At 43.4% G+C, this 27,421-nt stretch overlaps 2 protein-coding genes across 2 annotated transcripts in view; both read right to left on the reverse strand.

Annotated features, from left to right (window-relative positions):
• The window catches only part of LOC311492916 (uncharacterized protein), a gene marked incomplete at both ends in the record, with an annotated part of 225,698 nt that overhangs the window by 179,212 nt on the left and 19,065 nt on the right, over positions 1 to 27,421 (reverse strand). The window lies entirely within an intron of this gene.
• LOC311487432 (uncharacterized protein) lies at positions 288 to 26,361 on the reverse strand. The gene is made up of 9 exons (XM_084543699.1): positions 25,956 to 26,361; positions 9,820 to 10,152; positions 8,379 to 8,720; positions 8,190 to 8,297; positions 7,167 to 7,523; positions 6,223 to 6,537; positions 4,746 to 5,072; positions 3,672 to 3,992; positions 288 to 3,577 (listed from the first exon to the last, which is right to left on the reverse strand). The coding sequence occupies exons 1-9, from the start codon at positions 26,026 to 26,028 to the stop codon at positions 3,522 to 3,524; spliced, it is 2,232 nt and encodes a 743-aa protein (XP_084399825.1). The 5' UTR covers positions 26,029 to 26,361; the 3' UTR covers positions 288 to 3,521.

Genomic DNA, 27,421 nt, shown 5'->3' on the forward strand with positions numbered 1-27,421 from the left:
GTGCTGATGACCATGAAAACTTTCCACTTGACTTGATTCAGACTCTGTGGAGTTTTTAAAAAGTGCTTCAGAGCGACTGCAGTGAAATCCCCTGAATCCCAGAGCAGAGAAACCCACCAGAATGTGACTAAATATTAGACTTTCCAGGGACTGACTCTTGAGCAGACACTCAAACAGTAACACAGTCTGATCTCTGAGTTCCTCTTTGAACCTGCTGCTCACTGATAACGGGGACGTCCTGAGGCCAGAGTCCCGTCTAGTCTAGATTTTAGTCTGTGAATACTTAGTAGAGCTGTTTAATATCAATCAAGTCAAACATGTGATCAGCAGCAGCTTCAGCAGCTCGGACACTTTTAGACTTGTTTCCAGGAACTGTCTCTACTTCCTGTTGACAAAGCAACATCATGACCCTGATCATGAGAAGACTGAACAGAACAGCAGCTTCTTCAACCTGTTTCTATCCATTTCTACTCTCAACCAGCACATATGGTCTTCAGTGTTGTGGCTTTGGGTTTCTCCGCTCTGTTTCTAAACCAGCATCAGATGACTTCTACTCAGACTTCCCCTGCTCTCACTCACATCAACATTTTGAACTTGCTGCTGCCAGAAAGGAGCCAGTCCAGGTTGGCATTCAACATGGAACTGGACGACAAACACTGACTGCAGCCGTCACAGACATGGTTGAGTTCAGCTCAGTCTGATAAAACCACTTCCTCATTCAGCTCCAACGGTGGGGGAGGAGGCGACTGCAGCTTGAAACCAGAGACGCTCTGAAAACACTCCTCCCTCCATTTTGTTCTCTGGTTCCAGGGCGAGGCTCGTCTGGAGGCCTACAGGCTTTCTATCAGCTTGATTGAAATATTCTTCCTTCTGTTGTACAAGCAGGACATCATTCAACTGAAACCAGGCCTGATTTAGGATTTGATATGATATTATTCTGTTAGATATGAAGAGAGACATCACTCTGAACTGTTCCAGATGAACTGAGGACATAATGAGAGACTGCTGGACTATTTGAAGACCTGACTGTGACCTCTGCAGGTTGTTGACCTGACGTTACCTGGAAAACTGCTGCTGTGTTGTTGTAGTTGTAGTTTGTGTGGGACTGGTTGAGCTGGACTCAGAGAGATTAGACTCTGGATTGAACATCTTTTAGATTCTCAGACTGCAGAAAAGAAAGCAGCCAGCAAATCCTTTCAGCTTCATTTTATTCATCAAAGCTCTGCAAAGAAGCTCAGGACAACAAGAGTGCAGCAAACAGCGTTCATCATCAGCTTGACAAACACAGAGAGGGAGGGTTTACTGGAGCTTTGACCTTTCCATCACAGTTAGAGCCATTCCATCCTCTACATCAGGGGTATTCAACTAAAACGCAAAGAGGTCCAGTCAGAAAAAATTTATTCAAGCAAAGGTCCGGAACATCATGTCCTTGCATTAGTGTGTATCAATATCTGCGTTTTCTGGTCTTTGCTGAAGAACCTGACATAAACTAACAACTGAGCATTGTCAGACACATCAGTGGACTCATCTACAGCCAGGCCTACACATGGTGCCTCATGGATGGCTTCATTCAGCTGGGCTAGTACATCCTGTGTTAATACTTCACTTTTCTTTGTGGCTGATGATGCTGACATAGGTATTTGCTTTATTTTGTTACACAGCTCTTCTTTTTGTTTTCCTTCATATAAGGTTTCAGCCACTGCACTCATGCACTCTTTGACAACCCCCCCATCAGTAAATGGTTTTTTGTGTTGACCTAAAATCCAAGCAACTCTGAGGGAACATTCATGAGCACATTGTTGGGCAGTGAATGAATGGGTCAAGATCCTGGTGGACTGGTCATACTGGGCTCTGAGATTGTTTATTTTCTGCGACCTCAGGTCAGACTTAAGAGGATATGCTCTGTCGAAATCTTTGTGTTTAGTATCATAGTGGCGCTTCACATTGCCACTTTTAATTAGCGCTACAGTCTCTGAGCATATCAGACACAGCGGTTTTGTGCTGCCTGAGGGAAGAATGAACAGAAACGAGTCCGTCCATTCCGGATTGAAAGCTCTATTTTCGGTATCAACTTTTCTTTTCTTTGACAGGGCCATTTGTGTGTGTGTGTTTTTTTTTTCCGTCGTCCCCGACTCTGACCGTCTTCGTCTCTCTCCCCCCGTCTCAGAGTGTTTCTCTCCCTGATCCCGACTCACTTATCTCATCGTCTTCGTCTCTCTCCCCCCGTCTCAGAGTGTTTCTCTCCCTGATCCCGACTCACTTATCTCACCGTCTTCGTCTCTCTCCCCCCGTCTCACTCCCTGAGCGGCTGTTTCTCTCCCTGGTCCAGACTCTTCCAACCGTGTGTTAATCGTCTTTGTTCCTCTCCCTGTCTCCAAATCACTCCTCTGATCGTCTTCTCTCTGTGTATTGCTTTCTTTATCGTTCTTTCTGTCTCTCTATTGTCCTGTCATTTTTTTTTGACTTTGCCGCTGTCAACGGCCGGGAATGCCGAGAGTTGATTGGCTGAGAAGCATCACGTGGGATGACTTAACTTGTACGCGATTGGTCAATTCATTTCCTAGTGTTTACAACGGCATTGGTAGTAAAAAAAAAAAAATAAATAAAAAAATAAAGCTGCGCTCGGTTGTTAAAACTATCCCGTAAAATGCATCTACCATATAAAATACATTATAGCTCCGGGTCCGTACAGGATTATCTCTGGGTCCGGACTCGGACCGCGGTCCGCCAGTTAATGACCTATGCTCTACATGTTGCTCCTTCACTCCATCTGTAGATGGACTCTTTGACAGGATTAGTATCTCATTTCTTCTTCAGGTGCTTCAATAAACACACAAACCTCCCAGCAGAATAGAAAAGCATTAAAAAAGCAATCAGCACGTTAATAGAAAAATAACATACAATGTTGGATACATGATCCTGAAATGCACCAGACCAAGCTGAAGCGGCTCACACGGGCCCAGATGTGAGGGAGGAATAAAAACATCTGGAGAAGTAGAGGGAGTAGCAGGAGTCCACGGTTCTTAAAGGGTAGAAGAAGGAGCAGCAGTGGGAGGTGGATGCTACTCAGTCACCTTCCCTGCTCTTTCTAGTCAGAGGAAAATGAAATCCTGACGACACTCACTTCAGAACTGAACCAGCACCAGTAACCATCAGTAACAGTCAGATTAGCATCATGGGGAGATGTTCCTCACAGGACACACACTCCCAGGATGTTAGTTTGACTGAACCTTGAACCAGAGGATGTGATGACAGCAGACTGGAACTGGTCCAACGTCAGGGGAGGGGTCAGGGGTCAGGGGTCAGGGAGCACCAGAACAGAACAGGGGGTTGTACTGGTCAGTTAGCAGAAGTGAACAGAGAGGACGAGGTCATCACACTGGGCCATAACACAGAGCTGATCAACACTGATCCTTAAAGCGTCTTCAGACCAGGACTAGGAGCTGACAAAGAGTCCTCCTCTCTTCATCCATCGTCCATCAGATCCTTCACTGATCAATAATCAAAGATCAACAACCTGATCAAACTGGCTCTTCAGCCATCAGAGGAGACGTTACATCCTGGACCTGGACTCTGTCTGCAGAGGAGACACAAGACAGTTAGAGACAAAGACAGTTAGAGACAAAGAGAGACAGAAAGAAAGAAAGAAAGAAAGAAACAAACAAACAAACCTTTCACAATGAGCAGCACTGTTTTTTCTCTCAGCATCATTTCCTTCTTGTTGTAGACGCTACATCTGTATTCTATTCTGTCTCTCTCTATGATGTATTTCAGGGTCAGACTGAGGTCTCCAGTTTTCAGCAGGTCTTCATTCATCTTTGTTCTGTTTCTGTAATACAGGTCCTGGTCTTTAAGCTGGTCAGAGCCGTTCTGATACACATGGACCTTCATGGCTCCGTCCATCCACTCCACTTTAGCGTCTTCAGGCAGCTCTGTGGTTCTGAAGGGCAGCTGGACAGACTCCACCCCGTCCTCCACCTCCACCTGACAGACTGAGAGGACAACAAATCCCATCATCAGCTGTAGAGACAGCAGCAGCAGCAGCAGCAGCAGGTTTTCATGGCTTTATTGAATGATTGTAGAGAAAGCTGAAGGACAGAAGCAGATGAGAGCAGAAGGAACAGGACAGAGATCTAGAAAGGTGTTGCAGATGATCAGAGTCTTGATGTGAGTTCTGGTTTCTACCAATCACCATCCAGGACGTCCTGAGCAGTGACTCCTTTATCAGACACAACAAACTAAAGCTGTCTGGTTCCTGTGACTCTGGACCTCCAACTAAAGGACACAGTTCAGCTTAAAGCTTTCATTCCAGTTCCATCTACTGCTGATGAATATTTGACTCCAGTATAGATCCAGTCAAAGCCATCAACAGGTCACTATCAGTGTGTGTTGCTCTGTCAACTTCTTCATATCAACCTGATCTTTGCTCTGTCACTTGTTGAGCAGCAGAGGATTTCTCTGAATGATCAACTCTTGATCTGTCAGGAGAACAGAGCTGTGAGCCGCCGTCTCTGATAAACTTCCTTCTGCTTTCATGATGCTCATTAAGGATGTGATATCTCTGAGAGCTTCACCTGTTGGCTCTGGCTCCTTCTCTACTTCCACTGATGCCAACAGCTTGTTGCTGCTGGAACTGATCTGAGAACAGGAGGAGCTGGAAAAGCTCTCTGACCTCTGACCTCTGACCTGTATCTACAGTACTGACCTCTGACCTCTGACCTCTGACCTGTATCTACAGTACTGACCTTTGACACTGAGCATCACTTGTTTTACCATCAGGATGTCTCCCTCCTTGTTGTAGACGGTGCAGGTGTAGATGTTGCTGTCTCCATCTGTGGGGTATTTCAGGGTCAGACTGAGGTCTCCAGTTTTCAGCAGGTCTTCATTCATCTTCGTTCTGTTTCTGTAAATCTGGTTCTGGCCTTCAGGCTGGTCAGAGCCGTTCTGATACACATGGACCTTCCTGTAGTCTCTGTCCTTCCACTCCACTTTAGCGTCTTCAGGCAGGTGAGTTGTGGTTTTGCAGGTCAGCTGGACAGACTCCACCCCTGAATCCACCTCCACCTGGGGGACTGAGAGGACAACAAATCCCATCATCAGCTGTAGAGACAGCAGCAGCAGCTCTGAGCACATTGAAGAGAAATATTTGGAGTGAAACATGTTTGACTGGTTCCAGTCTGAAATATGTCCCATTCTCCATTGAACAGAGACAGTGTTGTCTTTGGTGTCTGTCCAATCATGTGACATCAGTAACATGTTTACAACATTAATGTTCAGGAAGATAACCCCCCCCCCCCCCACTTTACCACAGCTGGATCAGCAGCTGACTGATTACTGTAGGACTCATTAGAACATGGACATTATTTCTAAGGTCAGTCAGCTGATCAGTCTGTTAGAGAGTCATCAGTTCATCAGTTAACCTCTGACCTCTGACCTGTATCTACAGTACTGACCTCTGACCTCTGACCTGTATCTACAATACTGACCTCTGACCTCTGACCTGTATCTACAGTACTGACCTCTGACCTGTATCTACAGTACTGACCTCTGACCTCTGACCTGTATCTACAGTACTGACCTCTGACCTGTATCTACAGTACTGACCTCTGACCTCTGACCTGTATCTACAGTACTGACCTCTGACCTGTATCTACAGTACTGACCTCTGACCTGTATCTACAGTGCTGACCTCTGACCTGTATCTACAGTACTGACATCTGACCTCTGACCTGTATCTACAGTACTGACCTCTGACCTCTGACCTGTATCTGCAGTACTGAACTCTGACCTCTGACCTGTATCTACAGTACTGACCTCTGACCTGTATCTACAGTACTGACCTCTGACCTGTATCCACAGTACTGACCTCTGACCTCTGACCTGTATCTACAGTACTGACCTCTGACCTCTGACCTGTATCTACAGTACTGACCTCTGACCTCTGACCTGTATCTACAGTACTGACCTCTGACCTCTGACCTGTATCTACAGTACTGACCTCTGACCTCTGACCTGTATCTACAGTACTGACCTCTGACCTCTGACCTGTATCTAGAGTACTGACCTCTGACCTCTGACCTGTATCTACAGTACTGACCTCTGACCTCTGACCTGTATCTACAGTACTGACCTCTGACCTCTGACCTGTATCTACAGTACTGACCTCTGACCTGTATCTACAGTACTGACCTCTGACCTCTGACCTGTATCTACAGTACTGACCTCTGACATTGAGCTTCACTTCTTTCTTCATCAGGATGTCTCCCTCCTTGTTGTAGACGGTGCAGGTGTAGGTGTCTCTCTCTGTGGGGTATTTCAGGGTCAGACTGAGGTCTCCAGTTTTCAGGTTTTTCTTCATCTTTGTTCTGTTTCTGTAAATCTGGTCCTGGTCTTCAAGCTGGTCAGAGCCGTTCTCATACACATGGACCTTCCTGTCACTGTCCTTCCACTCCACCTTAGCGTCTTCAGGCAGGTGAGCTGTGGTTTTGCAGGTCAGCTGGACAGACTCCACCCCTGGATCCACCTTCACCTGGTAGACTGAGAGGACAACAAATCCCATCATCAGCTGTAGAGACAGCAGCAGCAGCTCTGAGCACATTGAAGAGAAATATTTGGAGTGAAACATGTTTGACTGGTTCCAGTCTGAAATATGTCCCATTCTCCATTGAACAGAGACAGTGTTGTCTTTGGTGTCTGTCCAATCATGTGACATCAGTAACATGTTTACAACATTAATGTTCAGGAAGATAACCCCCCCCCCCCACTTTACCACAGCTGGATCAGCAGCTGACTGATTACTGTAGGACTCATTAGAACATGGACATTATTTCTAAGGTCAGTCAGCTGATCAGTCTGTTAGAGAGTCATCAGTTCATCAGTTAACCTCTGACCTCTGACCTGTATCTACAGTACTGACCTCTGACCTCTGACCTGTATCTACAGTACTGACCTCTGACCTGTATTTACAGTACTGACCTCTGACCTCTGACCTGTATCTACAGTACTGACCTCTGACCTCTGACCTGTATCTACAGTACTGACCTCTGACCTCTGACCTGTATCTACAGTACTGACCTCTGACCTCTGACCTGTATCTACAGTACTGACCTCTGACCTGTATCTACAGTACTGACCTCTGACCTCTGACCTGTATCTACAGTACTGACCTCTGACATTGAGCTTCACTTCTTTCTTCATCAGGATGCCTTCCTCCTTGTTGTAGACGGTGCAGGTGTAGGTGTTGGTGTCTCCATATGTGGGGTATTTCAGGGTCAGACTGAGGTCTCCAGTTTTCAGGTTTTTCTTCATCTTCGTTCTGTTTCTGTAAATCTGGTTCTGGTCTTCAAGCTGGTCAGAGCCATTCTCATTCACATGGACGATCCTGTCTTGTCGATCCTTCCACACCACTTTATAGGTACGTGTAAATATACTAATACATTTACACGTACCTATAAACAGGAAAACTTTGATTTTGCAGGTCAGCTGGACAGACTCCACCCCTGAATCCACCTCCACCTGGTAGACTGAGAGGACAACAAATCCCATCATCAGCTGTAGAGACAGCAGCAGCAGCTCTGATGGTAACAGGACGTCTCTGTCCATCCTTGTCTATGTGTCTCATGTTGGTGGAGGACTCTCAGTGTTCAGTTTGTTTGAGGACGTGGATCAACCAGGTGACCTGAGCTCACCTGACGTCTGTCACACCTCTGACACAAACCAGTGGAAACTAGTTTGTGACTGAACACCAGTTTTCTTCTTCAGGACATTTGGAGCAGTTACCAAAGAAGAAGTCAGGAACTAATGAGGAACCAATCAGATGAATGGATGAGGAAGAACCCTAACCCTCTGCTCTGGTTTTACTGGGACTGGGAGAGACCTGGACTCATGAGCTCAGAGCTCAGGTCCTGATTGAGGACGTCAGGAGCTTCTGATTAGAGCTGGATTGTGTCTCCGTTTGTCCCTGATGTCTTCCTGACTCGTTCCTTGGTAACTAGTCAAAGCGTCCTGTAAAGTGCTGCAGACATGTTTGATGAAGAGTTTCTGACTTCTGGAACTAAACCTGGAAGTTTCTCTTCAGCTCTCTGTAGCAGCTGTTTGAACTCTGAACTCTTTCAGCAGCTGGAACAAGTCTCCTCCACAGGACACATGTTACCATCAGCATTATGGGTAGTGTAGTAGTAGAGACTCACCTGACATGAAGTAGTGTCGGAAATGAAACAAAAGACCCCCAACGACACCAAGAACAACCAGGAGAACCAGGAGAACCAGGAGAACTTTAGGCCAGACTGGAGGTGGTTCTGTGGAGAAAGATGAAGAACAACATGACCTCTGACCTCTGACCTCTGACCTGTATCTACAGCAGCTGGTTTGTTGCTGACCTTTGACCTGCAGATGTACATCTCTCAGTCTCTGGTGTCCAATCTTAAAGTCTGTGATGGAGCAGGTGTAGGTTCCACTGTCAGACGGTTGGAGGTTCCTCAGATTCAGGCTGAAGTCTCCAGTTGTCAGAGCGTCAGTCTTCATGGATGTTCGGTCGCTGTAAAGCTGGTTTTGGTTTTTCAGGTCATCACCTTCTGTCTGACGCTGGTGGACGGTTGAAGGACTGAGGTCGTAGCGGATCCACTCCACTCTGGGGGTGTCCAGGTCTGAAGTTTGAGACTCACAGGGCAGCAGGACAGACTGGTCCCCCTCATACCCTTCCACTGAGATAAACTGGGGAACTGTGAGGACACAGAGACAGAGAAGGTTCATGTCAGCAGCTCATCTCATGTCTGGTCCATCCTCAGGTCAAACACAGATCAATGCAGCAAACATTAAAACTGAAGCCTCAACATGTTGTTGTGCTTTATGACAATAACATGGTTATTAACAATAATAATCACTGTTACTGTTCCAAGTGTTAACACAACACAATGAATGACTCCATGGTCCCAACAATGAGTCTGAATGAAGCAACATTTTATCCACATCTGTTGTTGCTGTCAACAAGAAGACCACAGCAAAGCAGGATGATTACTGAATATTCTGAACATTAAACATAGAAGAAGCTGAAGAAACAGTCTGCAGACTCCCTGTTGAACACTAAATATCAGACAGAGTACAGACTGATGAAGCTAAAGCACATCATCCAGGTCACTCCTGGGTTAGACAGCTCAGTGGTTTGAAGAAGACTTAGCATCTGAAGGCCTTCATCAGAGTCCTAGTGGTTCTCTTCTTCTTCAGGACACATTTTACTAGTTAACAGAATATTCAGTCATGTTTCTAATAGAGGTGTTTTACAGTGTTGGAGCTGTTAGGTCATAAAATGATGAGCAGAGGAATAAATGAAGAGCTTCCACTGAGTCCTTCCTCTGTGGATACAGTCCTGCTGTTTGCTGAGTGTTGGAGGTCAGCTGCTACAGTGGGTTGCTCATGTCTGCTGGATGTCCAGCATTGTTAACTCCTGTCTGTCCTCAAGAAACAGCAGCAGGACACTCAGAGTTCTGCTGGAAACTGATCTGAAACATCAGCTGATTGTTCTGGAGGAGGCTGCTATGGATCAGGATTCATGTTCTTTATGTTTTTAAAGATCAGAGAAGCAACAGAAGCAGGTGTGAGGTGTGAGGTAGCTGATGAGTGAAGAACAAACTGCTGTCAGACATTATCTACTGCACTCTGATCACATCACTCAGACCAGCTGTTTTCTAGAAAGTCTCATCAACAACATCTTTCTAAAAGTCCAACATCTGATCTGAGATCTTTCTCTCTCACATCAACAACCAGGAAGCAGCTTCAACTCTGATCAGAGACAAAGACACAAAGTCAACTCTACTCACTCACCTGGTGGAACTACTTCCAGTCTGATGATGCTGATGCTGTGGTTTGTTTTAGTTTCAACACTACACTCGTATGTTCCACTGTCCTCTATCTTCACATTCTTCAGAATCAGAGACACGTCTCCATCCTTCATCTGTCTGTCCTGTAGATCCACTCGGTTCTTATAAGATGGATGCTGGTCGACAGCAATAAACCTCTCATCACGATATAGAAGCACTGATTCTTCTTCCTTCTGGTCAGTTCTGCTCCACTCTAGAACTGTAACAGGATGATTGTTCAGAGCTTTACATGGTAGAGAGACAGTCTGTCCAGGTTCAGCTCTGATGGCTCTCTTTTCTGAAGGAAACAAGACAGAGCAGAGAGGTTAAAGGTCAACATGCAGCATCAGTCAGTGGGAGGAGCTACCAAAGAGAGGACACTGGTCTCTGCAGGACAGGACCAGAGGACACCAGAGGACAAGAGAGGACACCAGAGGACAACAGAGGACAACAGAGGACACTGGTCTCTGCAGGACTGGACCAGAGGACACCAGAGGACACCAGAGACTGTATGATTGTGGTTTGTCAGCCTTCATCAGTTTGTTCTTTCAGTTCTGGAGACTGACTGTAGATTGTAAATGTGTTCCAGACTAATGAGATCAGGGCAGTTGCTAGGAATTCTGGGCCCCCTGAAAGAACATCGGCGTGGGCCCCTCTATAATCTATATAATCAATAAACGGCACCATTCAAGCATCTTACATCTCACTCGGCAGAGAAACAAAACGTACTACCTGACTTGACCACTAGCAAACTACGGCACTCACGCACAATGAGCAGAGAAACGAAACTTAACCGACTCAACCGCTGGTCGAGGTAGTGATGGGACCTGCAGTTCTTTTGACTGTACTGAATCACTAGAATCAGTTCATTAAAATGATTCGTACAAATGATTCGTTCACCGAATCATTCAGTGCTTAGCAGGAGCTCTGACTGCATAGTGCACATATGTGAAACTCAAGGCCTGCGGGCCACATCCGGTGGTTGCCATGGCAACCACTCGGCGTATCGGTACGGCAGCCCGGCGGTCTGGAGTTACATCAGTCCATATAGTTGACCAATAAAAGCTCAAGTCACAAGCATTAGAGCACTAAATACTGAAATATGTTTCTTATGATTCTCATACAAAGACATAATAACGCTGTACCAGTTAGCAGACAACGGACTGAATCTGTTACTGACTTGTTCTGTCCTCTGACCTCTGACCTGTATCTACAGCTCTGACCACTGACCTCTGACCTGTATCTACAGTACTGACCTCTGACCTCTGACCTGTATCTACAGTACTGACCTCTGACCTCTGACCTGTATCTACAGTACTGACCTCTGACCTGATTCTAGGTTCACCAGGTGACTCGCTGATTCTAGGTTCACTAGGTCAGTGTTTTCCAACCTTTTTTGAGCCAAGGTACATTTTTTTCATTGAAAAAATCACAAGGTACACAACCAACCGAAAATGTTAAAAAAACAATATAAAGTCATTCTTGTCAAATTGTCTTGAAAAGAAATCAAATAAACGCAAAGAAAAATGTCTTATATAAATATATATATATACTCAGCAGGGGTCGCGTTAATCGAATATTTTCCGTCATTGACCCTTTTTTTTTTTTTTAAACGTGACGGAAAAATCTGAAGGCCATCCGTCATTTTGACAGATTGCAATTCACACCCCTGACCACTTGGTGGCGAGCGATGTTATTAATTGGCTCTTGTCTCTCATCGCAGTTTTTATTCCAAACATCGCAGAACTTTTGTCGGTGCACGATTTCCTGGTACACCGATTTTACTGATGCACACGTCAGAGCTCGGCTAACCGTATGTCTACGTCTAGTATATACAGTCAATGGTCTATGTCTATGCAGCTAACGGCTACCAAAATGGAATTGTCATACCACCGAAGCACTTCAACCCTACGGTACCGTCTAAGAGCTGTTTACGCTAGCAGTCCCGTTCCGAGTATGGACAAGACGTGTCGGCAGCCGAAACTTTTGTTGTCGTTTTTGTTACCATTTAAAGTCAATACTGTTCTGAAAAAAAGTACTTAAAGTTAATTAAACTTTAATGAAAATTAAATGCTATTGAATATGTCTTTATTATCATTTTAAAAAATTAAAGTGAAGAATAAAAATAGATTATGACGGGATTTTTATGACCCTGTCAGTCAAAATGCGTGCCGCGGCACAGTGGTTGAAAAACACTGCATTAGGTGACTCACTGATTCTAGGTTCACTAAGTGATTCACTGATTCTAGGTTCACTAAGTGATTCGCGAACCTAGTGAATCTTACAGTACGTTCGTGAATCGCGATTCGCTGCAAGATTCGCTAGATTCGCGAACCTAGTGATTCGTGAACAAATCTTTCAGTACGTTCGCAAATCATGAGTGGCAGTGCGAACGGGAATCGCCAGACTGACTCACCTCTCTGTGTGTAGGGAGTGACACAACACTATAACAGCAGCACGTTCACTAAACGTGAACGCGAGTCCTCCTTCTTTTATATTGCGGAGTTAAGCAAATATTGGAAACTAGGAAAGGCGGTGAAATAAAAAAACAAACAAACAAAAAACGCTGCAGCTGAGATTCTGTTTGTTCGTGGTCAGAGCTGCTGGTCGTGCAGCATCTTCTGCGTGGTGGAGAATAAGCGGAGCTTGACTCGGTCTTTTCTATTTAGCCTTCAGGCACATTTTATTGAGGCCAACACAGGAGGTTACATCTGCATTAAGAATGAACAGAGAAAAAAAATTTTTAGCGACCGTATTCTCGCGGTACCTGCCTGCAACCGTGAACTTGTGGTACGTGTGGACGTGGTGACATCACGTCCACACGTACAACAGGTAAATGTATACAATGAGTAAGTGCGCCCTCTACTGGCAACACTTAACACTGTTACTTTTTAAAACTTCAAATATCTAAATTATTAATGTTTTATATTATGTATTCCCTTGTAGGTCTAATGCAAATATGATGCTCATCTTGTGCAATAATATAGACCGAAGACCGAACACTATGTGCGTGTATTTTTCCAGCCTGTCAGTATGTGACTAACTGTCTGGTTGTTAAATATGTTTTATTGCACTGAAATGACAACAAGAAATAATAAAAGTGAGAAATAATAAATGAAAGGCAAAATGGCAAACTAAAACTATTATAAATACTTTACAAGTGTCAAACAAATGAAAGATTGTCCTTGTCATCGAAAGATCTTGCCCCTACTCCAGATTTGCATCTCAGTATAGACCCTTTTTCTGTTTGTACACGTAGAACGTATGCGCACGCATTTTGGCAACGGAAGTATGGCGGAGATAAACAGCTTGTCAAGCTATGCAAGGGGATTATCAACTAAAGATCGTAAATGTAACCTTAACAAGTTGATTTTGACAAATGGTGTCTTCTTAAGCATTGACTGTATATTAAGCTGTAAATAGACCATTTTTCAGCCGACGTCATATAATATGTGCGCGCGCATTTTGGCAACGGAAGTGGTGTTGTTTTCCAGCAGCTCTGACTGACAAACACGAGGTAGCAACTGGTTAGCAAGCATTTACAAACTGGTCCTAGCATCAACATGTCTGGTTGTTGGGTATACGGTTGTACGATCGATATTCCACCGGCGGACTAAAGTTTTACAGGATTCCGACAGAATCATGAGCATTTCAGAGCAACCGGCGGCGTCTGTGGCTGCAGGCGATTAAACGTGTGGCCTGGAATGAGGACATAATCAAAAATGCTTGCGTCTGCAGCGCCCACTTTATATCAGGTAAGGTTATAACACTATCGAGCCTACTCTTTGATTTTATGGGAAAGCCTTGTTTACATTAGTGATTGTCTGTATGATATAGAATAATAATCAAATGCAGCTAAAGTTTGATAAGCTGGCGTTAGATTTGCCTAGTAGCTTGCTAGGCTAAACAAATGTGTTTGTGTTTTATATTTTAATAATAACAATAATTAAATTTTTCACTTCTCTGTATTAAAGCTGAAGAGGATATCCCAGTTCCAAAGAGAGAGTACGATGATCTGAACCTGAGATACAGTCAACTTCAGGAGGACTATAGCCCTATTTGCACGACGTCATGTGAGAAACGACCCCCCTACGCACGGGATAAACAAACTCTGTGTTTTACTCTAATTTACTATGCATATTTATGCCTCTGCTACTTTCTGCTTCATTCCTCTGCAGGTCAGAGACAGCTTTAGTTACTTTGCGAATTCTAACTGATAATAAAAAATATATATATATATATTTAAAAATAAAACATGATGAGACTATTGATCCCGGGAAAGAAATTACGAATGACCTGTCAGTATTTAAATCAGCTCCACCTTTGTCGCATGATGTACCCTTACATCTGTCCAAACTTTGATTTACAGCACATCCTTCATAAGTCTTAAATGACAAGAGCCAGAAAAAAAGCCGCAGATCAAACACAGGTCTTGAAAAAGTAAAAACACACCCCCAAATCAAAGGGATGCCGATTCGCACTGGATTAGTATTATCACCTCTGTGTTACGTGAAATAGGGAAGGTAATTTTCGGTCTAATTTTTACTTTACTGTGCCTTAAATTGCCCCCCGGGGACAAATAAAGTTTTCTGAATCTGAATTTACAGACATGGCCGATTCGCACAGGATTAAGATCACAGACGACCTCCGCTATTATTACAAATTACCAGAGGTCCCCAGGTAAAACTAGTCCCGTGCGAATAGGGTTTATGTCAACCTTCGACAGGAGTTTGACACACTACGAGCAGAAAATGTAAAGCTGTTGTAAAATGAATGAATGTGAATGAATAAATAAATGTAAACCTGTTGTCACTGTGTTGTTCATGTTTCAAACCCTGGTTATGAGAAAGTTACAGGGCAAGGCATACGATTTTTGACATGGAAAGGAGAGTATTAGCCAGCTGAAAGGACAGTAACACAAAAGCATAATTCATCTTTACATAACAGCTATGTATATCATAGAGCTCTGAACTGTTATCTAAGCCCACAACACAGAAATAATATGCTATTTAACCTGCCATACAAGTGCAATTCGCTGCGAGGACGTAGTTTTCTCGTTGGTTGATTAAAACCCAAGCCTCATACACTGTTGTCTTGTGTCCTTGTCTTTGACTAGGGAGAATTTCTGATCTCAAAACACAAAACTCTGAGTCTATGTCATGGTGTTTGACGTTCTGTACATGACCACAGACAACGTATTCATACGCATCCAGTGATTTATAGGCTCGTCATTTCTCTCTGGTGTACACGCTCGATTTCTTCATTAAATAGGTATATATATATCTGGCCACTGTATATTCGGCCACTTTTTAACGTCATCAACCCACTCGTTAATAGAACACGGATTTGGAAGTCGGACACCATTTGTCAAAGTCAACTTGTTAAGGTAACATTTACGATCTTTAGTTGATAATCCCCTTGCATAGCTTGACAAGCTGTTTAACTCCGCCATACTTCCGTTGCCAAAATGCGCGCACATACGTTCTACGTCATCAATGTGTACAAACAGAAAAAGGGTCTATGGCAGGGGTATTCAACTAAAACGCAAAGAGGTCCAGTCAGAAAAAATTTATTCAAGCAAAGGTCCGGAACATCATGTCCTTGCATTAGTGTGTATCAATATCTGCGTTTTCTGGTCTTTGCTGAAGAACCTGACATAAACTAACAACTGAGCATTGTCAGACACATCAGTGGACTCATCTACAGCCAGGCCTACACATGGTGCCTCATGGATGGCTTCATTCAGCTGGGCTAGTACATCCTGTGTTAATACTTCACTTTTCTTTGTGGCTGATGATGCTGACATAGGTATTTGCTTTATTTTGTTACACAGCTCTTCTTTTTGTTTTCCTTCATATAAGGTTTCAGCCACTGCACTCATGCACTCTTTGACAACCCCCCCATCAGTAAATGGTTTTTTGTGTTGACCTAAAATCCAAGCAACTCTGAGGGAACATTCATGAGCACATTGTTGGGCAGTGAATGAATGGGTCAAGATCCTGGTGGACTGGTCATACTGGGCTCTGAGATTGTTTATTTTCTGCGACCTCAGGTCAGACTTAAGAGGATATGCTCTGTCGAAATCTTTGTGTTTAGTATCATAGTGGCGCTTCACATTGCCACTTTTAATTAGCGCTACAGTCTCTGAGCATATCAGACACAGCGGTTTTGTGCTGCCTGAGGGAAGAATGAACAGAAACGAGTCCGTCCATTCCGGATTGAAAGCTCTATTTTCGGTATCAACTTTTCTTTTCTTTGACAGGGCCATTTGTGTGTGTGTGTTTTTTTTTTCCGTCGTCCCCGACTCTGACCGTCTTCGTCTCTCTCCCCCCGTCTCAGAGTGTTTCTCTCCCTGATCCCGACTCACTTATCTCACCGTCTTCGTCTCTCTCCCCCCGTCTCACTCCCTGAGCGGCTGTTTCTCTCCCTGGTCCAGACTCTTCCAACCGTGTGTTAATCGTCTTTGTTCCTCTCCCTGTCTCCAAATCACTCCTCTGATCGTCTTCTCTCTGTGTATTGCTTTCTTTATCGTTCTTTCTGTCTCTCTATTGTCCTGTCATTTTTTTTTGACTTTGCCGCTGTCAACGGCCGGGAATGCCGAGAGTTGATTGGCTGAGAAGCATCACGTGGGATGACTTAACTTGTACGCGATTGGTCAATTCATTTCCTAGTGTTTACAACGGCATTGGTAGTAAAAAAAAAAAAAAAATTTAAAAAAAAAAGCTGCGCTCGGTTGTTAAAACTATCCCGTAAAATGCATCTACCGTATAAAATAGATTATAGCTCCGGGTCCGTACAGGATTATCTCTGGGTCCGGACTCGGACCGCGGTCCGCCAGTTAATGACCTATGGTCTATGGAGTCACGTTTACTCAGGCATCAACAGTCCCTTCCCCCGCCTCGCAAGCTTTGCCGAAGATTCCCGAGTGAGTCACAGAACTCGGGCAGTTCCGCTCTTGCCCGACACGCTCACGGCTGAGCTCAACTGAACTGAGAAAAGAACGAATCAGTTCATGAAGTGATTCCATTCAGTAAGTTCACTCAAAAGATTCGTTCATTGGAACGAATCATTCGCAAACGACACAACACTAGCTCGTGGATCCCTGCTTAACCCAGAGTCAGCAGCCACTCACTCGGCCGGCAGAGAAACGAAACTTAACGAGAACCGACTCTTACACTACTAATCAAGCGAGACAAGAGCCAATTAATATTGTGGTGACATTAGGAAAGACCCGGTGGGTGACGTCAGGAGCAGGATTCCTTAATTACTGATGTGGTGCAGCTGTGAGGGATGGTGTGGGGAGAGACAGTTGATAAGCAGGGGTGGAAAGTAACGAGTTACATTTACTCTCGTTACTGTAATTGAGTAGTTTTTTGTGTACTTGTACTTTTTGAGTACTTTTTAAAATCAGTAGTTTTACTTTTACTTAAGTACATTTTAAATAGCTTCCGTTACAAAGTAAAAAAAATTAAATAAAATAAAAATAGATGAACTTGCACTACGTCTGCGTGCCACTAACTGTCCATCTGATTGGCTCTGGACAACTGCAGCGCCAGAAGGTCAGAAACGTGGAGACGGTAGTGACACAGAGGAGCTAGCTAAAAGATGATGGAGAAGTGTATTGATGGAGAAGGGTCGAATTTGGGACAGAGAGACACGCACGGAGAAAGTGAGGCCAATCCCTTTGAGTTGAAGTCCGCGAATGACAACAATGTCATCAGGCAATGTAAACTTTTTATGCCGGAAGAGACGCAGCTATCCACCTACAAAAACTCTGCTTCAACCTGAGCAACCATGTACAGGACCACACTTAAAGTCTGCCAGTGACCTATCTACCTATCATGTTATAGCGTCTGTAATGTGTTTATGTCTGGTGGACGTCGAATCATACGGTGTAACGCTACTGAACACATCAGCAATCAAACTTTGATTGGGCTTCTTTTGGGATGACTGAGAAGTCCCCGGTGTTTCTCTCATTGCAATACACTCTTGGTGCAGCACGTGATGGTGTTGTTTCATGTGGTGGAACATGTTTCAGGTGGTGAAACATGTTTCTTGGCCTATCTTGCTTCGTCGCAATTTTCGCCAAGCGACCAGCACAACACCTCGCTCTGGTTTACATCATCATTTTTAAATCCAAAATACCTCCAAATAATGGAAGATGATTTATGTTTTGGCACCAAATCAGATTTTGCACTAGTGACACGGGAATCAATTGTCGCTCCCATCCCATGCCCACAAAAATACTCCCGTCATATCCCGATCACGTGACTGCCCCCCAACAAAAATCCTGTCCCGCAAAATCACGAGAGAAAGACTCCCAAATCCCGTCCAGCTCCCTATGTTGTTGTCTAAAGTTGGGCACACTCACCGCATTGCAGCGTCACTTTTTAATTTAATCTCCGGCTCCGTCCCGCTCCCGTTGATTATTTGCTCTATCCCGTCCCTATCACGTTACCAACAGTGAAACTGACTCCCGTTCTGCGAGACTCCCGCAGGAGTCCCGAAAAATTGTCACCCTCTATTCTGCACCGCCACCGGCCGCATTATCTTCCACGCTCACTTTACTTTCTTTCTTTTTAATTTCCCCGCTGTGTATGTAGTGTGAGCTCTGTAGTGTGCGTCTCAGTCTCCGTCTCCCTCACTCCCGCCCTCATATGTTTGTCATTGGTCTATATCGTTTATATCGTTGCTTCTTCGATATTAATATCATGAAGGTTCATATCTAGATATAGATACGATAACGATATATCGTTCAGCCCTAGTAGCCAGGGGGACTTTGTGATCCACGTGTTAGGAGGGGAGGCTGGTTGCCTCCTGTAGCTAGATCAGGGCCCTTTGTAGAGAATGCCGTGTGGCCAACGCTCCCTGTACGGCCGCCACAGTGTCCTCCTGGCCGCCACCCAGTTCCTGTCCTTGCCGTCCAGCGATAGGGTGGCCATTTCCACAACACAAAAAAGGAGGACACTTTGCAGCACTTAGTGAGGAAAGAAAAATCGCAACATACAACTCTAGTGTACTCCCCATGACAATAGAGTTTTGTACATGATAACGATGGTATCATGATACAGTGATTCTGAGATACTCTGTTCATCACAAGACAATTTATCTATGATATATCATGATGTATGTGTAATAGAGATGGGCGATATGGACTTAAACATGTATCCCGATAATTTCTGGTATTTATCACGGTAACGATAAAAATGACGATAAATAAACACCAATTCAGCCTAATCTTTTTGACTATAACGCATCGGCAAGTTTTATCTGAGTTGTTGTTTTTTTACCGGACACTTTGGATGAAGTCGACGCTGCTTCTACTTTGTTCCGCATTTTCTGTCTTTCTCTGGTTTGTGCTTGTGTTTGTGGTGGTGGAACAAATTAGTGGTGATAGTGTCCTTTTTATGCACTATTTGTTTGCAAACCTTGCATGTTGTAATTTGCTGCTCCGCATCAGATTTTTAACCCCTTCATGCCTAGTGTCGCGAATTTGTGATGCACTGTTTCCATTCAGACTGCAGCCAAAATAACGCATGTAATACTCCAATGTCGGTTTGTGCACATTCAAAAAATTCCTAGGAACCTTTTGCAAGCACTAGTTTCTCGTAGGACCAGCCAGAGTGGTAAGCAAAAATACAAATATTTCATTTCTTTATATAACTGAAAAATCAATTCAGGCGTTAAGGGGTTAAAACCAAACCAGATTATGGAGTTGGAGCCTCGTTTAGGAACGAGCTCCTCACTGCCCGGCGTATCTGCTCCGCCTTCCGCCATCGTCAATTTGTCAATATTTCATACGTGTTGGGCTGCAAGTGTGTCGCGCAAATACAGTATATACGTCATCTATGGGAATTTATCGTTTTTTATCGTGGGATGACATATTCTTACCGTGGGGAGTGTTTTTGACGATATATCGTAAACGATGAAATATCACACATCCCTACTATGGTGCTAACCCCAGCGATGCTCCTTACTCAGAAGATGAGTGCAGTTTCAGCCTCTTGTGGAAACTTTGGCACAGCTCAGTTGTATGGCAAGCAGTGGAAACAAGTCCAGTGTCTTGCTGACACATTTTGGAAGAGATGGAAGGGAGAGTATCTGTCTATGCTACAGAGCCGCAGAAAGTGGACAAAAGACAAACCGAATGTCAAAGAAGGAGATGTTGTCTTGCTGAAAGACAGCCAGGCCCACAGGAACGAATGGCCAATGGGCCTAATTGTTAAGGTTTTGCCAAGCGGTGACAACAGAGTCCGCAAAGTAGAAGTGCGGATTGTGAAGGACGGGACAGCCAAGGTGTTTCTGAGGCCAGTCTCAGAGGTCGTGGTCCTTCTTTCAGAGACCTACTGAAAGAACTCTAATGTATGTTGTTTCCAGAAGGCATTCCCTTTCAAATTTGTTTATATCTAGAGTGATATACTGTAATTATATCAAGCGGGGACTGTGCTGCCTTAAAATGTTAAAATGTTAAGTTAAATAAGTTAATAATTGAGCAGGTTAAAAGTCTAAAAAAGATGCTTCCACAGTAGACATAGGAGCGGTGGCCTACCTGAGAGCTGTAGACACTGAGGGACAATATCAGGTCGGATTTGTCATGGGGAAATCCAAATTAGCTCCTCGTCCTGCCCACACTGTTCCGCGCCTGGAGCTCTGCGCAGCTGTGCTGGCTGTTGAACTATACGAACTGATCAGTGATGAGATGGACATCGAGATGGACACTGTAAAGTTCTTCACTGACAGCAAGATCGTTCTTGGCTACCTTCATAACTCTACAAGAAGGTTTTACCTCTATGTTTCCAACCGGGTAACTCGGATCAGGCTATCTACACACCCCAACCAGTGGTACTATGTGCCAACAGCTCTGAATCCGGCTGATCATGCAACCAGGTTTATGCCAGCATGCCAACTCCAACACAGCAGCTGGTTCTCAGGGCCAGCTTTTCTCTATCATGACAAGGCAGCGGAGACGTCCGAATCTAATATCTTCGCCCTTGTTGAGCCTGAAGCTGATGATGAGATTCGTCCAGAGGCTACTACTCTAGCAACCAAGGCATCAGAGTCACAGTTGGGCTCCCAACACTTCGAGCGATGCTCAAGCTGGAGAACACTTTATCACACCATAGCCAGACTCATTCACGTTGCAGCATCCTTCAAAGGAAAGTCAGACAAGGCTGAAAGGAAAGGATGGAAGTGTTTTGGAGATGCATCCAGCATGAGTGAGCTTTTACAAGCCAAAGCTGTGATTATCCGGTCTGTGCAGCACAGTGTCTTTAAAAAGGAATTGAAATGTCTTGAAGGTAGACAGACATTCCCCAAACAAAGCACACTCAAAAAGCTCAATCCAATCGTGGATAAAGATGGTCTGCTTCGTGTTGGAGGTCGTCTTTCTTGTGCTGACCTGTCAAAAGAAGAAAAACACCCACTGATCATTCCACACACCCATCACATTGCCACACTACTTGTGAGACACTTTCACGAAGAAGTAGCTCACCAAGGGCGACACATTACAGAGGGAGCTATCAGAGCAGCTGGATGGTGGATAATTGGGAGCAAGTGTCTGGTGTCAGCTGTCATTCACAAATGTGTTACCTGCCGCAGACTGCAAGGGAGGTCGGAGGACCAGAAGATGGCCGATCTACCTGCCGACCGACTTATTCCTGAGCCTCCGTTCACCACTGTCGGCCTCGACGTTTTTGGGCCATGGTCCATTATGACACGCAGGACAAGAGGAGGATATGCAGACAGCAAACGCTGGGCTGTGCTGTTTATGTGCATGTCAACCAGAGCAGTGCATATTGAGCTGATTGAAACCATGTCAACAGACAGTTTTATCAACGGTGTCCGGAGGTTTTTCTCCATTCGTGGTCCAGCCAAACGTCTGCGGTCTGACAGAGGGACGAATTTTGTGGGAGCTTGTAAAGAACTCAACATAAATACAGACGACACAACAGTCAGGAAGTACCTCCAGGAGAAAGGTTGTTCCTGGGTGTTTAATCCCCCTCATGCTTCCCACATGGGTGGCTCCTGGGAAAGGCTCATTGGAGTTGCCAGGCGCATCCTGGATGCAATGTTGCTTCAAACAGGACCAACACGTCTCACACATGAAGTCCTGAGCACTTTCATGGCAGAAGTCATGGCAATCATGAACGCAAGACCTCTTGTGACCATTTCCACTGACCCAGATATGCCTATGATGTAGAGATGGGCGATATGGACTAAAAATTTTATTTTAATTTCTGCTATTTATCACGATAACGATAAAAATGACAATAAATAAACACCAATTCAGCCTAATCCTTTTGACTGTAGTGCATTGGCAAGTTTCGTCTGAGTTTTTTTTTTTTGTTTGTTTGTTCTTTTTTTTTTACCGGTGTGTATATATCCAGTTTAACAAGCTTTTTTATTTTTGTATTTATTTTTAGTGGTGTTATGTTGGGTATCTCTGTGTACGTGGCTATCTGGAGACTATTGTGTAAATTATTGCTTCAGTGTCTAATAAGCCCATGTGGGCTGGGCACCATGGTGTTTGACACTTAAATAAACTTAATCAATCAATCAAAAAAAATAAAAAAATACCGGAGGCTTTGGATGAAGTCGACGCTGCTTCTTGCACATTTTCTTCATATTCTGGTTTGAGCTGTGTTTTAGTGGCGTTACTGTCCTTTGTATGCACTATTTGTTTGCAAACCTTGCATGTTGTAAATTGCTGCTCCACGTCAGACATTTAAAACCAAACCAGTTGAAGATAATGGAGGTGGAGCCTCGTTTAGGAACGAGCTCCTCGTTGCCCGGCGTATCTGCTCCGCCTTCCGCTATTGTCAATTTATCAATATTCCATACGTGTTGGACTGTGAGTGTGTCGCGCACATATATACGTCATCTATGGAAATTTATCGTTTTTATCGCGGGATGACATATTCTTACCGTGGGGAGTGTTTTTGACGATATATCTTAAACGATGAAATATCGCACATCCCTAGGTGAAACACACAGTTAGGCTAATGTTATCTAAGTTGTCTATAACGTTATACTTCCAGACCTGTACGTTACAGAGGGATGAGAAATTTAACCCATAGGTTTTACGTATATATGTCTATGGTTTTTGTACTGCCCTCGCAGTGCGTATGCTTGTGCACAGCTAGACAGTCAGCTAACGAATGAAAGTCCTTCAATAAACAACAAGGCTGGACTTTTCTCGTCCTTTAATGAAGTCCTCTTTGTTATTTTTTCTCCCGTAAAAAGATAATTATTTTCCAAGGCAAAAGCGTCGAAAACACTTCAACAATAATGATTAGCCGTCTGCTTTGCTCTTCTGAGCTAACTTGACTCAGCCGCGCATGCAGCAGATAAACACAACACGGCACAACATAGCTGGAAGTTAAAGAAAAGAGCGCTCACTCTGACGCGGTTTCTCTAAACCAGGGGTCGGCAACCCGCGGCTCCAGAGCCGCATGCGGCTCTTTAGCACCCCCCTGGTGGCTCCCTGGAGCTTTTTCAAAAATGTGTGAAAATGGAAAAAGAATTAATTTTTTTGGGCTTTTTTGATGTTTTTTAAAATAAACAATCTTTCCAACAAAAAAAAAATACTAATAAATAAATAAATAATAATTTAACTCATAATTTTTTTAATAAATGTTAGTTCGTTTCCATTTCTCTTTTTCCATGTAAAGTGCCAATGGAAGATACATTTTATTTTTGGTACGCCATCTTTTTGGAATAAATTGTTTGGGGGAAAACCTGACACAAACATTCTTATGCTGTAAAAATTTATGTAATAAATACCGAATTTCAGAATTGCCAAATAGCAGAATTGCGTCATAGCCTGCGAGACACAGTGCAGCACGGTGACAGGCGGGTGGCTGTTGTAAACAAACGGGGGTGTGTGATAGGTGTGTATTTCTGTGTGTGTGTATTTCTATAATTTAATCAATGCAACAAAACATAAAACATCAATATTGTAATGGAAGTTAAACTTGAAGCACCAAATATCGTACAGCAGCGTAGTCACGTGGTGCGTCATTCTCTCCAGGATGCGCTCCAGGGAAAATAAACATTTAGTCATTAATGCTCATTTTGTATTTGTACCCTACTTAGTCATTTTAATAGTAGGCTTATATAGCTAATATACTGACAGCCTATGTTGCCTTCATATTAGGCTTATATAAGGCTTTTAATTTTTTGCGGCTCCAGACAGGTATGGTTTCTGTTTTTTTGGGCCAATATGGCTCTTTGAACATTTTGGGTTGCCGACCCCTGCTCTAAACCAAGAAATATAGACTTTTTTAGACTTTTAACCTGCTCAATTATTAACTTATTTAACTTAACATTTTAACATTTTAAGGCAGCACAGTTTTACAGACAAGACTACTCATCATTTTACTCTATTGTTCATCAGTTATCAGTTAAATAACATTAACTTGTGTTTCTTAAAGTCGCCAAAGGGTAAGGATCTAGTTAGATTATTTTATCATTCATTATCATTTATTTTATAGTGTCGTCAGAAAAAGACACTGCTATTATTTTGAGGATGTCTTAATCAGTTTCAAGTGCACTGATTTCTCTTGGCCACCGTGTTATATGTATCAGCCAATGAATGTATATCAGATTCATATGCACCAAGATCAAAAAGTGGTCTCATGGCTAATGGAAAATAATGCTCATTCAAGTGGCATGCTGATGATCATCCCCCAGCACAGACTGAATCTGCCCATGATACTAGAATGCCGCGGCATGCCATGAGCCACTTTAAGATCTGGGTGACTCGATAAAATAGGTGGAGCATAAATTGATAAATTAACAGCTACCAGGGTTAGTTCCACATGGTTTGAGGAGCACTTCGTAACAATATATTCAGGGCTCTCAAGTCTCACGCATTGGGCGTGAGACACACGCATTTCGACCCGTTCACACGCTCACACGCCACACTTTGTATTTCTCACGCAGATAAATTATCAGGATAACGCGCACCAAGGTGCGCCGCTATTTTTTAAAACAGTGGAACAGGTCGGAATCAAGCGCGTTCCCGTAGAGTTCAGAAGGAGCCTATCACGCACTAGCCAATCACATAAAAGAATATAGCTACTGAACAGCCAATCAAAAAATAGCATTGCTGTATCCGGGCAAGATTTAGATTTTCCCGGTTCAGACGCTCGCTGAGAAAAGGACATCGAGTCACATCCAGTATATACAGTCAATGGTCACATCTCACTCAATACAAAACTTCCGGGTCACGTAAACCCAACCAATTAAATATTAAAATCAAATTCAGTCCTGTGTCCCGTTTTTCCATTTCGTATTTTTTATGTGAGCCTAAAATTGAAACATGAAAAACCAACCTTTTTTTCGTTTTGTGTTAGATTAAAAAACAAATAACAAATAACCAGTCACTTTTTCATTTTTTTGATTTTTGATTGTCATTTGAAAATAGAAAGAACGACTGATACACGGATTCTAAGTCATCTCATCATTTGATTTTTGTTGCTGGGGAATACTGTGTTCATGCAGCTGATAATCACTAATGTTAGCTAACAGTTGACCAGTGTGTGAACTAGCCTAGCTAGCCAGTTGAATCCCGGCTAGTTTCAGCAGCTATTCTGACGCTTGTTTTTTAGTCTTAGTTCAGGACACATTCTTCACAGAGCTTTTCTCTTAGGCCACCGCTTAGTTTTTTCTTTAACGTTATTCACAAAGTTGAGACCAACTTCCAGAAAGGACATTATCAACTTAAGATGAGTTTAAAAAAAAAAAAAAAGCTCTGCTTTGCTTGAAGGCTCAGGCTAAATTATGTAATACCATATTAGTGATAAGCTCAGACATTATCAGACACAAACACCTGCACTAAGAAATGCTGAATTAAATAAATATTTTTATTTGTGCGAATTTGTGTCATTTATCAGATCTAAGCCCCGTCCCCACCCCAACCAAATTCCTGCCGTCGCCGCCAAAATCTCACTCTGAACTCAGTTCAAAACTTGAGAGCCCTGTTATATTTTATAAAGAGTCTATGATTTAAAGCAACCTGAATGTGTGAGTGAAATAGAGCAGAGGAAAACTCCAAGCATGAAGAACAAGACTGAGAGAATAATGTAGAGCTGAGCTGACCTGCAGAGGAAGAAGCCAGCAGACAGACTGACAGCAGAGTCCAGCAGAGAGACGCAGATCTTCCAGCAGACATGTTCTCTGTCTGCTTCCGTTAAAGTCCGCCGGGAGTTTCAGAGAATATCAGAGAAGCAACGTTAGATCAGTAAATCCACAAGTTTCTGTTTCCACTTGGTGTGTGTGGAGCTGTGAGGCTGCAGAGTCCTGACTGAGAGTTCAGAGTTGGTTCAGTCTCTCAGTCTGAGACAGGGTGGAGTTGACAGGAAGGACAGAGTGCGCATGCGCCGACTCTGCTGCAGCGTTTCTTGTAAATCACGTGACTTCCATCCAAACGCTTTCCCCTCCACCACCGACTGAAGTGCCCCTGAGCAAAGTACAAAGTGCTCCCTGCACACAGCTGCACTCTGCCCCAGGCTGGATCACTACCTTGGAGGAGGAACTACTGAATCCAATCCAGTTATTCAACTATTGCAATTACAACAGGAAACACACTTTTTAAGGTGCACAGTCTCCGCCTCCAACATAGGTAGGTAGATGTCAGGTCTTGTCTATCAGAGGAGGTGGGTGTCTCATCCTGACCAGTGGCAGAGGATGCTCCATATTATTTTAGAAGTGTCCCTAAAATTACAATTGAAACTGACATCAAAACACCGTAGACTACAATATAACTCTGATACAAAACATCCATGAATTACAGATTTAAATCAACATGCCCTTCCATGCTAAGTGTCTGTCATTAGACGCTATATTAATCTATCTTTCAGTGAGGAACAATTAGCTCCTTGGTTACTGCCTCCAGTTCTATGCTTGGTACACTTTTAGTTCTGACTGGTTAAACTATGTTTGACACCAAACAGAGTTGTAGCAAATGTTCATCTTTGAAACTAGCTACAGATATGAATTAATAACAGGACCCAACTCAGTTACTTCTCTCAAAAAGTAACTGAGTTAGTAACTGAATTAAAGAAACTAGTTACCAAGGAAAGTAACTATTGCGTTACTTAAAAAAAAATAAAATAATACATTTTATTTATAGGCGCCTTTCACAACACTCAAGGTCACTGTACAAAATTGTTTAAAATAAAACACAATTAAAGTGCACACAAGCATTATATAGAACATATAGCTACATACAAATGACAGATAGGATGGGAGATAGATAGTGAGACTATGGAATGGAGTAGGCCTGTCTGAATAAATAAGTTTTGAGCTGAGATTTGAAGGTGGTGACTGAATCTGAATTTTAAGTGTTCCAGGAGGGCGTTCCAGAGACTTAGACTTAGACAGACTTTATTTGTCATTTTGATTTTCATCAAAAAGAAATTTCGGTACAATGGCTCATAGTATAGCAGGAATATTTAGCAGAAACGGTATGTGCAACAGAAACGGTATGTGCAATTTACAGGAACGTATATACAGAAGAAAATAAATATACATCTAAAAAACTTAAAATTTAGATAAATATTATT

The sequence above is a fragment of the Chelon labrosus genome (assembly GCF_963514085.1).
Source record: "Chelon labrosus genome assembly, chromosome: 1".
Lineage (NCBI taxonomy): Eukaryota > Metazoa > Chordata > Actinopteri > Mugiliformes > Mugilidae > Chelon > Chelon labrosus.

What these genes read in the sequence shown, in the direction of transcription:
- LOC311487432 (XM_084543699.1), bottom strand. Translation starts at nt 26,028, where the DNA reads ATGTCTGCTGGAAGATCTGCGTCTCTCTGCTGGACTCTGCTGTCAGTC. An exon ending in AGTGAAGCTCAATGTCAGAG is followed by an intron (nt 5,073 to 6,222) that starts GTCAGTACTGTA and finishes TTGTCCTCTCAG; the next exon opens with TCCCCCAGGTGGAGGTGGAT. An exon ending in AGTGCTGCTCATTGTGAAAG is followed by an intron (nt 3,578 to 3,671) that starts GTTTGTTTGTTT and finishes TCTCCTCTGCAG; the next exon opens with ACAGAGTCCAGGTCCAGGAT.